The sequence below is a fragment of the Rana temporaria genome, chromosome 2 (genome assembly GCF_905171775.1).
Source record: "Rana temporaria chromosome 2, aRanTem1.1, whole genome shotgun sequence".
Classification (NCBI taxonomy): Eukaryota; Metazoa; Chordata; class Amphibia; order Anura; family Ranidae; genus Rana; species Rana temporaria.
Genome location: NC_053490.1, coordinates 345,760,441 through 345,775,071, shown reverse-complemented (window position 1 = coordinate 345,775,071; position 14,631 = coordinate 345,760,441). Strand labels below are relative to the sequence as shown.

Sequence of the window (14,631 nt, the reverse complement as noted above, 5' to 3'; positions counted from 1 at the left end):
CGCCATTTGATTAACTGGCTGTCCCCTGTCAATCCAGAGTGGCCAAGGGTCCAGTGTGGAATCACACCTGGCCCAGGTATTAAACCTTAAACACTTGCTAAAGGCTCCTTTCTCCTCTTTGGTAAGGGAACATATACCTATTTTAACTGTGGCATGTATGATGTGGAGGGAGGCTAAACAACTGGATGAGTTTGATAAAACCAATTTAGATTTACACTTGAGGCATAGCCCCGTTTCCTCATATCCTAAAATGTACAGATTATTCCTTCTGGGAAAACAGGTGTCTTGGTACACTACATTAAATGAATATAGGAAATGTTATGGCCTTCTTCACTGATTTACAGAGAAAATATGCACTCCCCCATATAGATTTTTATAGATATCACCAGCTGCATCATGTCTTACAAACTCAATTTGGTGTTGCTAGCACTAAGTTTTCTGATTATCCACTGATCGGGGTGATAAAGTCGCAGGGTCCTAAGGGTTTCATTTCTACTGTCTACTCTCATTTATTAGCTAACTCAATTAACAAAAATCCCCTGGAAGTTCGTACTAAATGGCAACTACTTATACCCGATCTGTCGGATAAGGATTGTGAGCATGTATCTCCCATCCAACCGTTTCACCAGCTATTAATAACAAACTCATTCAATTATACATGGTACATCAGTCATAGCTAACCTCGGTAAGGCTACACGCAATGCATCATATCCCAACGTCAGCTTGTACTACTGTAGGAGCACCTGCCTGCGAGCAGACTTTATTCTTGTCATGTAACCACATTACACAAATAAAGTCTGCACGCAGGCATCTGCACCTAGGACATGCTGACGTGGGGATATGATGCATTGCGTGTAGCCTTTCCGGGGTTAGGTATGACTGACGTACCATGTATAATTGAATGCCCTTTTATAGGTACAGTAAATACTAGAAACAGGTGCTAGATGTATTGTCTAAAGAAAATTCTGTCCTTGTGCCATGTGATCCACACATTTTTCTGTTGGGTATATTAGATGAGGAATGGCCAAAATATACTAGAATATTGCTGAGAGTAACGATATTTCTAGCTCGAGAGGCTATCACACTTAAGTGGAATCAATCTGCACCCCCATCTACTCGGCAATGGATTCAGATGCTGAATCAGATACTGCCTTATCAAAAAAAATATTTTTGAGCTTGTAGGGGTTATCCCAACAAGTATGACAAGGTATGGATCGTCTGGTGCTCCTCCACCCTCACTACTACTAAGAGGTCTGTTACCTGTATCTAAAATATGTGAGAATCAGGGATTATTATGTACTGGGAACAATGGGCCAGATTCACAGAGAATTACGGCCCTGTAACGTAACCCGTTTACGTTACACCGTCGCAAGTTTTCAGTCTAAGTGCCCGATCCACAAAGCACTTACCTGTAAACTTGCGGCGGTGTATCGTAAACACGTCCGGCGCAAGCCCACCCAATTCAAATGGGGCGGATACCATTTAAATTAGGCGCGCTCCCGTGCCGGACGTACTGCGCATGCTCCGTTCGCAATTTTCCCGACGTGCTTTGCGTGAAATTACGGCGGCGCAACGTGTTTGTGAATCGCGACGTGCGTAACGTACTTACGCCGGAAAAAAAAAGTTCAAAAGCGACGCAGGAACGACGGGCATACTTTAACACTATGGAGTCATTTTACACCATGTTAATAGCAGCCCTAACGTAACGACGGGAAAAACCTTTGTGGATCGCCGTAACTGCTAATTTGCATACCCGGCGCTGGAATACGACGCAAACTCCCCCCAGCGGCGGCCGAAGTATTGCATCCTAAGATCCGACGGTGTAAGTCAATTACACCTGTCAGATCTTAGGGGTATCTATGCGGAAATGATTCTATGAATCAGCCGCATAGATACGACAGCAGATACGACGGTGTATCAGGAGATACGCCGTCGTATCTGTTCTGTGAATCTGGCCCAATGTTCTTATATATCCAGGTTACTTTTTGTGCAATTCTGAACTTATTATATATTCGTGTACCAAACGTTGTACCAATATGATTTTTGTATATCTGTCAATAAAAAGAGTTAAAAAAATCAAAGTGTCATCAATATTAATAAGTGCAGTGAATTTCATCCATATAAATACAATGATAATAATAAAATGAAATTCACAGCACTTATTAACCACTTCCGTCCGCCATATAACAAAATGACGTGCGCAAAGTGGTTAAGTTATCCTGACTGGATGCCATGTGCCCATTAGAGGTGCCAATCAGTGCCCATCGTACTAGGTGCCTGCCAGTGCTTTCTCATCAGTGCTGCCTATCAGAGCCATCTTTCAGTGCCTATCAGTGCCATCAGTACCACCTATAAGTGCCCATAAGTGTGGCCTTTCAGTGCCCATCAGTGTCGCCCATTAGTGTCACCTATCAATGCCCATCAGTGTCACCTATGAGTGCCCATCAGTGCCGCCTATCAATGCTTATCAGTGCTGCATATCAGTGCCACCTATCAGTGCTGCATATCAGTGCCACCTATCAGTGCCACCTATCAGTGCCGCCTGTCAGTTCCCATCAGTGCTGCATATTAGTGCCTCATCATCAGTGCCACCTCATTAGTGCCCATCAGTGCCACCTTATGAGTGCCCATTAGTGCAGCCTCATCAGTGCCCATCAGTGAAGGAGAAAGCTTTACTTATTTACAACATTTTATAACAGAAATTATCAGTGTTTTTTATTTGTTTAGCAAAAAAAAAAAACAGTGGTGATCAAATACCACCAAAAGAAAGCTCTATTTGTGAGAACAAAATTATAAAAATGTTTTTTGGGTACAGCATTGCATGACCCTGCAATTGTCATTTAAAATGCGACAGCGCTAAAAGCTGAAAATTGGCCTGGGCACGAAGGACACTTTACGGGACTTTTTTTTTCACTAGATCAGATTCACAACACATTAATACTGATTATTTTGATTTAATGTACATTTAATTGCATTCTTGACATTTTAAATTATTATTTTTATTATTATTTTGCATGCCTAAACTCTAATGAAACGCCTATGTATCAAAAAAACACATGGAATAATACAGTCAAAACTGCAGTGCCTAAAAAGAAAGTCAATTAACCACCTGCATACCTTATTTTTTTGCAGATTCTGTCTGACCCAGGCTGCGGGCATCCATGATTCAAAAGGCGCGCCTTCTCCTCAGACTGTTCCGTAAAAAGGCGGAACACAAATTTTTCCAGCAGGGCCTCTGTTCAGTGTTCCGCCTATCACGAATGTCCTCTCGTCCGAGGATGAGAAGGCATCCGTGATAGGCAGAACACTAAACAGAGGCCCCCTGGGAAAATTTGTGTTCCGCCTATCACGGAACAGTCTGAGGAGAAGGCGCGACTTTTAAATCATGGATGCCCGCAGCCTGTCACGGAGTCACGGAGACTGTCCTCGGCGTATAAGACGACCCCCGACTTTGGATGCATTTTTTTTGCATCCAAAAAGTTGTCTTATACGCCGGAAAATACGGTTAGCTATATGCAGTACAGTGAGAGAAAAAAGTATTTGATCCTCTGCTGATTTTGTATGTTTGCCCACTGACAAAGAAATGATCAGTCTATAATTTTAATGGTAGGTTTATTTTCACAGTGAGAGACAGAATAACAACAAAAATATTCAGAAAAACGCATTTAAAAAAAGTTATACGTTTATTTGCATTTTAATGAGTGAAATAAATATTTCACCCCTTCGCAGAACATGACTTAGTACTTGGTGGCAAAACTCTTATTGGCAATCGCAGAGGTTTGTTGTATCTCACCCAACATTTGACAGTACATGGGCCCGTCCATCGTCCCTTTGATGTGCTGAAGTTATCCTGTTCTCTTAGAAAAAATACACCCCCAAAGCACAATGTTTCTACCTCCATGTTTTGATGGTGGGGATGGTGTTCTTGGGGTCATAGACAGCATTCCACCTCCTCCAAACGCAGCAAGTTGAGTTGATGCCAAAGAGCTCGATTTTGGTCTCATCTGACCACAACACTTTCACCCAGTTCTCCTCTGAATCATTCAGATGTTCATTAGTAAACTTCAGACAGGCCTGTACATGTGCTTTCTTGAGGAGGGGACCTTGCGGGCGCTGCAGGATTTTAGTCCTTCACAGCGTAGTGTGTTACCAATTGTTTTCTTGGTGACTATGGTCCCAGCTGCCTTGAGATTATTGAGAAGATTCTCTTGTGTAGTTCTGGGCTGATTCCTCATCGTTCTCATGATCATTGAAACTCCACAAGGTAAGATCTTGCAAGCAACCCCAGACCAAGGAAGATTGACAGTTATTTTGTGTTTCTTCAATTTGCAAATAATCACAACAACTGTTGTCACCATCTCACCAAGCTGCTTGGCAATGGGCTTGTAGCCCATTCCAGCCATGTGTAGCTCTACCATCTTGTCCCTGACATCCTTGGACAGCTCTTTGGTCTTCGCCATGGTGGAGAGATTGGAATCTGATTTATTGATTGCTTCTGTGGACAGGTGTCTTTCATACAGGTAACAAACTGAGATTAAGGGAGTGTTCCTAATCTCAGCTTGTTACCTGTATAGAAAAAACCTGGGAGCCAGAATTCTTGCTGATTGATAGGGGATAAAATACTTATTTCACTCATTAAAATGCATATTAATTTATAACTTTTTTTAAATTAGTTTTTCTGGATATTTTTGTTGTTATTCTGTCTCACTGTTAAAATAAACCTACCACTAAAATTATAGACTGACAATTTCTTTGTCAGTGGGCAAACATACAAAATCGGCAGGGGATCAAATACTTTTTTCCCTCACTTTACATCTCTACAATACCTGCACATTTCCCAAGGTTTTATCCCTTTAAGTTTTTTCACTACTCAAGCAAGTTTTTCTTGCATGCATTTTAAAATTTGCATTTCTAGCCTATAGATTTCTTATAACCCCCAAAACATTATACATTTTTTGAAAGTAGAGACACTGTAGAAGTGAATGTAATTTTATGTGGCACATTTTTTTCAAAACTGTTTATCAAACCTATATTCTCAGTACAAAATACATGAAAGAAATTTTAATGCATACTAACAGAACATAATACACAATTTTTGTAAAATACGAAAGATGAGACTCGACTGAGTAAATAGATACCAAATATGTCAGGCCTTAAAAATTGTGTGTGCCCAAAAAATGTCAACAGATTATACTTGATATACTATTTACCATGCCTGACAGATGTGAACACAGAAGTGCTCAGAGCACAGTGCTTCTAGGTTTACACTATGGAGGCGAGATGGGGTGTCAGATATCTTCTCCAGTAGTACTCCTTAATATCCTGATGATCCTGGGAGGATCCAAGAACAACTTCAGGGTGAGGGAAAGGTGGAGCGCAGGGGGGTACCTGCATTTATGTCATCTGTAGAAGTGATCAGGCAGTTTTACAGCCATCCTGATCACTTCTGTATTGTAGGCTAGGAGCTGCTGATGAGATTTAAAACTGGCTTATGACTGGTATTGCTGCTTTAAGATGGTTTTAACCCTTTCAATGCTATATGTGATACACATGTTAATATAAACATAATTTCACGTAATTATACTACCCAGTATGCAGATCAGTCAAGCATTTAGTATTAAAAAAAAAAAAAAGGGCCAATGTAAAGGTTTTGTTTAACAATATAATGTCAATTTAACATCTAATCTATATAGATTGTTGTACTCCCAAACATTTTAAATCTGTTTCTGATGTGATTTTTCTTCTTATTTATATATGCCCCTTTCTTTCTTTCTTTCTTTCTTTCTTTCTCCTATGAACTAACCGCTCTTCATTCTTCTCTTGTGCAGAATTACGATGCTGCATTTTTCTGCTTACTTCTTGTGTTTGCTTCTTTTTCCTTATGCTGGTAAGTAGAATCTGACTTCCATTCCTACAATCAATATCCTTTTTTCTTGTTACATTATACTTCATGAATTTTCCACCACTTTAAAAAAATGACCACTTAATTCTTAAATGTTTCTGCATAGCTTGATTATAATTATTTTGCCATTGCCTCCTTTAGAATTAAACTATATAAAGCTCTGCTAGCTTAGAGAGTAATTGCACTTTTGTTGAGACAAAAACATTTCCCTCTGGATGATCTATGTACATTGAAAATATGAAGATATGGCTGTTTGCTTGTCTGTGCCCATGTGGAAAGTGAATCTGTATGGGAGTGATTTTGTAATTATCAGTCACCTGAAGGGCTCTAATGAGGAAAATTGCTGGGTCTGCATCCCTTTGCTTAAAATTGAAATGCTTAAAATTGAAATGGTATCTTAGTGCAGACTTCTGGGAAAACCAGTGAGCCAATCACACATGCAGAAAATTACAAATTGAAAGCAAAGGTCATTTTTAATAACATTCAATTACAATATTACTTGTTTCGCAATTGTATACACTAAATTATTATTTTTATTTGCAAAATTTTCTTCCACCACAAAAGTGGAGTTACCCTAAAAAAAGTATACCTTTCTGGTGCCACCACCATTATTGTGACAAGGCAGTCAAATGCCAAAAACAAGCTCAGGATGTATTAGCTTATTTTAAATTACATTTGATGCCAAACGCCATTTCTGGTTCCTGTTCACTAATCTCACCTGTGTAAAGTGCACCCGGAAGCACACAGTTCCAAGCACCTGTGGGTTCAGAGCTGTAATATCTCTGTCTTTAGAGTTTTTTCACATTCACGCCCTGCATCATATTTGAAAGATTAGTATTAAAGGATAGGGAATAAAGCAGGTATCTCGGAATAGGAGTCAGAAAACATGTTTTCAGCAAGCATTGAAGCTTGGAACACAAAGGTAAATCCACAGACATGGGTCAGTTGGCTTCCTGCCCACATTTATCTTTCAAAAGAGTAACACACATTCTTCCCTCTCAGGGGTACAGCAAACACAGGCAATTTCCAGCATCAGTTATGGGCAGGGTCATCTTCGCCATGCACACAGGGGTACCTGATCACGCTGAGTATGCTCATGAATGCCCAGGGCCAGGTGAAGACTGAAAAATCAAACATTAAAGTGGAACTTTAGTCATGCTGGTGCCTATTGCAGGTATAGCTATGTAAAACTTTAAAAATAAGTGTCTATACATTTTAAAATCCAGTGATACACTGTTTCACCCTGCTCTGCACATGCTAAGTTGCTCTCACTTTTTACGCATTTTTAGACACTGCGTAGATTGTAGAGGCCGATCTGCCGACAGCCTTAAAGCGTAATTAAACCCTCCCATTTACAGCCAATGAAACCGTTTCTGTTTGATCTGCAACTGCCATGGTGCTGCACATGTGATTAGTTATGACACCAGCCATGTGATGGTTTCACAGTTTGGTTGAGGACACAAGCAAATGTGACAGTTATGCCGCGTACACAGGATCAGACATTCCGACAACAAAACCGTGGATTTTTTTTCTGACGGATGTTGGCTCAAACTTGTCTTGCACACACACGGTCACACAAATGTCGGAAATTGCGAATGTCTGTGTGACGTACAACACTACGACGAGCCAAAAAATGAAGTTCAATGATTCCGAGCATGCGTCAAATTGATTCCGAACATGCGTAGGATTTATGTGCATTGAATTGTGTACACACGGTCGGACTTTCCAACAAGAACTTTTGTTGTCGGGAAAAATTAAGAACCAGCTCTCAAACATTTGTTTTCAGAAATTCCAACAGAAAATATCCGATGGAGCATACACATGGTCGGATTTTCCGACAACAAGCTCACATGGAACATTTGTTGTCGGAATGTCCGATCGTGTGTATGCGGCATAAAACCATTAAATCAATGGGTTTAGTTCTACTTTATGATTCACTGCTGGGGTTTTGGGCTTCAGAAAAATGTCAGCCTCCAGGAAGAAGAAACAGAAGCAATCCTGAAGGCAATTTACAGCACACACTGTGTGGAATGTATGTTTCTGGCTAAAGAACATTATTTTTGATCAAGTTGTTATGGGTAGTTCGGTTCCGCTTTAAGGCAGTTCCGCCGACTTAAAGATGAGTCTTCACTGTGTGCAGTAATTAAAGTACAGAGTTTCTCTAAAAAGTGCTGAGCCTGCGCCCACTCCACCAGTCCAGCACAACTCTGTTACCTCACCCTCACTAACAGTAATACCCATGTGACCAGGCCATAGATCTCTGTAATGCAGGCTAAGATGTGGTTGCTATTGGATACTGACTGCTAGGGAGGAAGCCAAGTAGTGATATAAGGAGCTTGTTTGCAAAAACAACCAATCTAAAACAATAGCAGTTTATATACATACAAATATATACAATCCAAGACAGTAATAGCACGACATAATCTGATAAAAACAACCACAAATATGTATACAGTGAGGATCGAAAGTTTGGGCACCCCAGGTAAAAATTTGTATTAATGTGCATAACGAATATGTCAAAAAAAAGTTCGATTTTATTTCCATCATTTACACAAATTACAGAAAACAAAAAAATGGCATCTGCAAAAGTTTGGGCACCCTGCAGAGTTAATATCTTGTACTGCCCCCTTTGGCAAGTATCACAGCTTGTAAATGCTTTTTGTAGCCAGCCAAGAGTCTTTCAATCCTTGTTTGAGGTATCTTTGCCCATTCTTCCTTACAAAAGTCTTCCAGTTCTTTGAGATTTCTGGGCTGTCTGTCACGCACTGCTCTTTTAAGGTCTATCCATAGATTTTCAATTATGTTGAGGTCAGGAGATTGTGAAGGCCATGGCAAAACCTTCAGTTTACGCCTCTTGATGTAATCCCCCGTGGATTTTGGGGTGTGTTTAGGATCATTATCGATTTTTTGTAGAAGCCATTCTCTCTTTAACTTCAGCTTTTTCACAGATGGCATCAAGTTACCATCCAAAATTTGCTGAAATTTTATTGAATCCATTTTCCCTTCTACTCGTGAAATGTTCCCTGTGCCACTGGCTGCAATACAACCCCAAAGCATGATTGATCCACCCCCATGCTTAACAGTTGGACAGAGGTTCTTTTCATTAAATTCTGTGCCCTTTCTTCTCCAAACGTACCTTTGCTCATTCCGGCCAAAAAGTTCTATTTTAACCTCATCGGTCCACAGAACTGAGGACATGAAGACCATATTTGTACAAGTATCTCTTTATAGTGGAATAGTGTACCACAACTCCAGTGTCTTCCAGATCTTTCTGGAGGGATCGTGCAGTCAAACGTGGGTTTTGAATTGCTTTTCTCACAATCCTGCGAGCTGTTCTGTCTGATATTTTTCTTGGTCTTCCAGATCTTGCTTTAACTTCCACTGTTCCTGATGACTGCCATTTCTTAATTACATTCCGAACAGAGGATATTGACATCTGAAAACGCTTTGCTATCTTCTTATAGCCTTCTCCAGCTTTGTGAGCGTCAACTATTTTCAGTTTCAGTTTTCTAGACAACTGTTTAGAAGAACCCATTGTGCCGATTGTTGGGGCAAGGTCAGATGAGTCTGGGCATTTAAAACCTTTGAGATTGACATCACCTGGTCTTCCCAGACGATGATTGATAACAATCCAGGACACTGGCAGGTCTCAGCTTTGCAAAGGGTGCAGTGCATGCTATAAATTCTGCAGGGTGCCCAAACTTTTGCAGATGCCATTTTTTTGTTTTCTGTAATTTTGAAAGTGTAAATGATGGAAATAAAATCTAACTTTTTTTGACCTATTATAAGAATTTCTAATCTGTAATTTGATGCCTTTTGGAGATTTTTCCATCTTTCCTTGGCTTAGTTATGCACATTAATACAAATTTTTACCTGGGGTGCCCAAACTTTTGATCCCCACTGTAGATTGGGAAATCCACTTGTAGCTGGGACACGACAATTTCACTGCCATTCCCCATGCTCTAATAGTGGCCCTCATTGCCAATGTCACAGGTAAGTCAGATTTCGGACTCCGAAACAGAGCCAGGTGCAAACTTTCATAGGATCCCAGATGAGCCTCCGCCAAGACCATGGCCGTGTCGCCATCATCTGTCACCAACCACCCTCGCGCAAACACCATTTGGCCAGCCAAATAGTATTTATGCCAGTCCGGCAGTGCCAGGCCCCCCTCATCCCTGGGCTCCTGTAACACTAGGGGGTTTAGGTGTCTAGAGGAAAGAGCTAACAATTCCGTCTATCTGTATGACTTTGTTATCCATACCGGTGCATGTCGTAGGATGTACAAGATTACCGGAAGGGCCTTTATTTTTAACAGACTAATTTGGCCTATGAAGGACAGCGGCAACTTGGTCCAGGCCTGTACCTTCTGTTTGAGAAAAGTCAACAGCGGAAGTAAATTCAGTGACATGTAGTCATGCACATTCGCTGTGATTTTCACCCCTAGATACCCATTGCAATGGCAAGTCTGGGTCAACTTTTGGCTTTAACGTCTAGTGGGAGAATCGACGACTTACTCCAGTTCACCCTCAGCCCTGAAAATCTGGCAATTTCATTGAAGATCTCCAGGACCGCCCTCAGTGAGTCTCCCGGGTCATTGAGAAACAGGAGAATGTCGTCTGCGTACAAAACCAGAGTCTCATGGATTGTACCTACTTTTATGGCCCTCACGTTCCCAGGAGATCTCAGAGTGGTGGCTAGGGGCTCCATCATCAGGGCAAAAAAGGGGACAGCGGACAACCCTGCCTGGTGCCCCTGCTCACCGCAAAAATATCAGACACCCCCGATCCCAGACGAATGGCCACCCTGGGGTTCCTATACAGCATAGAAATTAATTTCCTAAATTGTGGCCCGAATCCCATAACTTCCAGAACCTTAAACATGAACGTCCAATCAACAGAGTCAAAGGCTTTTTCTATGCCGATTGACACCACTATCCTGGTCTCTGAATCACTGGGTTGGAGTTGCAGATGGGTAAAAGTCTTGTGTCAGTCAACCAGGGGAGGGCTGGCAGCCTTAGGCCTGGGGGGCAAGTCCAGTCAAGTGGCCCGTAGAGCGTGGAAAAGTAATGGATCGAGGAAAACAGTCTAAGATTTTTCACAAGAGTTCGCACAGAGGCCCCCCTTGCATCAGAGTCCACACAGAGGCCCCCCTTTCATCAGAGTCCGCACAGAGGCCCCCCTTGCATCAGAGTCCGCACAGAGGCCCCCCTTGCATCAGAGTTCGCACAGAGGCCCCCCTTGCATCAGAGTTCGCACAGAGGCCCCCCTTGCATCAGAGTCCACACAGAGGCCCCCCTTGCATCAGAGTCCACACAAAGGCCCCCCTTGCATCAGAGTCCACACAAAGGCCCCCCTTGCATCAGAGCCCGCACAGAGGCCCCCCTTGCTTTAGAGTCCGCACAGAGGCCCCCCTTGCATCAGAGTGCGCACAGAGGCCCCCCTTGCATCAGAGTGCGCACAGAGTCCCCCCTTTCATCAGAGTCCGCACAGAGGCCCCCCTTTCATCAGAGTCCGCACAGAGGCCCCCCTTGCATCAGAGTCCACACAGAGGCCCCCCTTGCATCAGAGTCCACACAAAGGCCCCCCTTGCATCAGAGTCCACACAAAGGCCCCCCTTGCATCAGAGTCCACACAAAGGCCCCCCTTGCATCAGAGTCCGCACAGAGGCCCCCCTTGCTTTAGAGTCCGCACAGAGGCCCCCCTTGCATCAGAGTGCGCACAGAGGCCCCCTTGCATCAGAGTGCGCACAGAGGCCCCCCTTGCATCAGAGTGCGCACAGAGGCCCAACTTGCATCAGAGTCCGCACAGAGGCCCCCCTTGCATCAGAGTGCGCAGAGAGGCCCCCCTTGCATCAGAGTCCTTGTGTCTGTGCAGAGAGAGAAGGGGATGTCGGTGCTGGTGTGCGCTGAGGCTGAGCTATGTGTGAGATGCGACATAGCTCAGCTCTGCAGCCATCTACCTCGGAGATGACACAGGCACAGCTGCACAGTGGGAGGTGAGCAGCGGCCGTGACCTGTGTTAACAGAGCTCCAGCAGGCATATTCCTGCTCTGCAAAAACAGCATTTGGTAGTGGCGCCTGGTGGCTGTGCATCGTGTCACCAGCCCGGGGGGAGATTTCCACCCTGCCCCCCCTGCCAGCCCTCCCCTGCAGTCAACTTCCCTGGCATGAAACCCATCTGGTCTATGTTAACAATGGTCAGGATAACTTTGGCTAATCTAGTTGCTAAAAGTTTAGTTAGGATCGTCAAGTCTGTGATCAAGAGAGCTATAGGGTGGTACGATGCACACTCAGTCGGGTCCTTCCCTGGTTTCAGCAGGAGGATCATGTACACCTCCAACATAGAGTCCGGGAGGGAGGAGTGTTCTAAGCAATAGTCCAGGAGCCAGTTGAGTCTAGTAGCTAGCTGTTCTACATTGGGTTTGTAGAAATCCGCGGGTAACCCATCAGGCCCGGGGGGCCTTGTTGGGCAGGAATGTAAAAAGCAGAAAGGTGCAATCAGCGCAAAAATTCAACTGTATTTGGTAGATCAGTTTATTTAATTTTTATTAATTTCTAGAAATTGTTATTAATTAATTGTATTAATTAATTTCAGACACATTTGTGTTTTAATGTAATTGTATTTTATTTGTATGGGTTATTTCTAATATGTATTTAATACGTTTCTGAAGGACAGTATCAAATGATTGAATACGAAATATATAATTACATTCAATAGATATATTGTGTAGGTGTAATAACAGTAACAGCCACATGATAGCAATATTTCTATCCTACAGGCCCTTTTCTATGTTGAAATATATAGTAAATTTAGATTATACATTGAACAAATTGTAGGCAGTATTTATATCCCAAATCCCTTATATATCATTTTTTCTCATCAACTGGCAAGCTGTGAGTTTTTGCTGTTCGGCTTGGCATCGGCCGTTGCTATGATAGCGGCGCACCTCATTAGGCTGACGTTGCAGCCATGCCCCGCTGTGTCTGGCCTCGGCCATTGCTATAGCGATGGTTCTTTATAAATAGACAGACGGGTGACGCCATAGCCCTGCCCCGCTGAGGAAGTTCTAAAAAACGCAATGCGTACAGGGGAGGAGCTGCATATGACATCACCCGCTGCTGTCCTTCGGAAGTGATACCCATGTTGGTTATACATGCTGCTTTTTATCGGTTTTAATGTGAGTAGTTTGTGTGAGAACACATCAATAAAGTTATACTGTTTAAGCAGTGAGCACTTAGATGCTTTCTTTTATCATATATGACCTGCCACCCTTGCTGAGAATTCAGGAAACGTGAAAGAAGCTTATGGTCTGTGTTAACCTTTTTGAGTTCTGCTTGCATGACCACATGTTCGCTCAGGGTTCTATGCTGTAAGGTGAGAGTAATTAGTTAGACCAGAGGTGGAGGGATTGTCACCCATTGTGGACTTCTTCAGCACTGGTGAAAGACTGTGAATTTTGCTGTTCACCATTTCTCTGGACTGTTACTCCATCACATTACTTTTCTGAGAATACCATTCTGTCAATATTTTGGACTGAATGAATTGCGCTGCACTATTCTGTTTTAATAATTGTTGGGCGGGAAGGCAAAAATTGCTGCCTGCCTCTAGCTTGTTACAGTCTTCCTCTGACAGTCTCGGGAGAGGCAATGTTCCCAACAATAAGTCCAGTGCTACCGGGTCATATTGAGGAATGGGGGAGTACAGGGTCTAAAACAAATCAATAAACTCCCGCATGATGAGTGAGGAATCAGTGACCAGCGCCCCCTTGCCTCTAGGAGAGACTCATATGAGGCCCTCGAGGGGCATGAGCCTCCGCGCACTCCCTCTCCCTCTGCGTCAAACTGGTGATTTCCTCTTTTTCGGTACGTCTTGCTGTCTTAATGGCCGATATGCATTTACCCCCAGCAACCACCTTAAAGGCATCCCAGACCACTGGTGACTCAGAGGTATCTATATTGGTGGTCCAGTACATCTTAATTGTTTCCTCCAATTGGGCAGCCACTTGCTCATGCTGCAACCAACTGGGGGAAAGACGCCATTCTCCCCTCCTTGCCCCAGCCAAAAAGAATAGAGTAAAAGAGAGAGGATTATGGTCCAACAACCCCCCTGCCAAGTAGTCAATGCCCGCCACACGTGGATGTTTCCAAAAGCCAGATCAATCCTAACCGAGGATCCGTGCTCCATAGAAATGTGAGAGAAGCATCTTTCCGTTGGATGCTTCCACCGCCATATCTCAACCAAACCAGCCACGGAGACCCATCAGTTCAAATCAGCCGACTCTTCTAACCCGATTCGGGTTAGAAGAGTCCAACGCCGCATCCAGAACAGCATTGAAGTCTCCCATCAGAACCATGGGGAGGTGCACAAACTGTGCCAGCCGAGTCAGCATGTCATATAGTAACTGGGTCTGGAATGGAGGAGGTACATACACATTCACCAACAGTAATTTACAGTAATATACTTCCATCACCACCGCCACATATCTCCCCCTGGGTCAGAAATGACTCGATGGATGGTACAGGGAATTGCCCTACTAACAAGTATGGAAACCCCTCTGGCAAAGGTGGAGTAAGTGGAGTGCAGTGCCCTTTGAATCCACGGTTTGCGCAGAGCCATTACCCTGCTGCCATCAAGATGCGTTTCCTGTAGGAAAATGATGTGCGGTCTAGACTGCTTCAAGTATTGGAATATTGATGCCCTTTTGAATTTGTGGTTCAGGCCTCGAACATT

The 14,631-nt window shown here is 43.3% G+C and overlaps 1 protein-coding gene across 1 annotated transcript in view; it reads left to right on the top strand.

The window, feature by feature from the left end:
- CNTN2 (contactin 2) overlaps nt 1-14,631 on the top strand; it is a 218,135-nt gene that overhangs the window by 62,254 nt on the left and 141,250 nt on the right. Inside the window, exon 2 of the mRNA XM_040337562.1 lies at nt 5,829-5,887. Coding sequence (XP_040193496.1) covers nt 5,836-5,887 — 52 coding nt within the window. The 5' untranslated portion in view covers nt 5,829-5,835. The remainder of the gene's footprint in view (nt 1-5,828; nt 5,888-14,631) is intronic.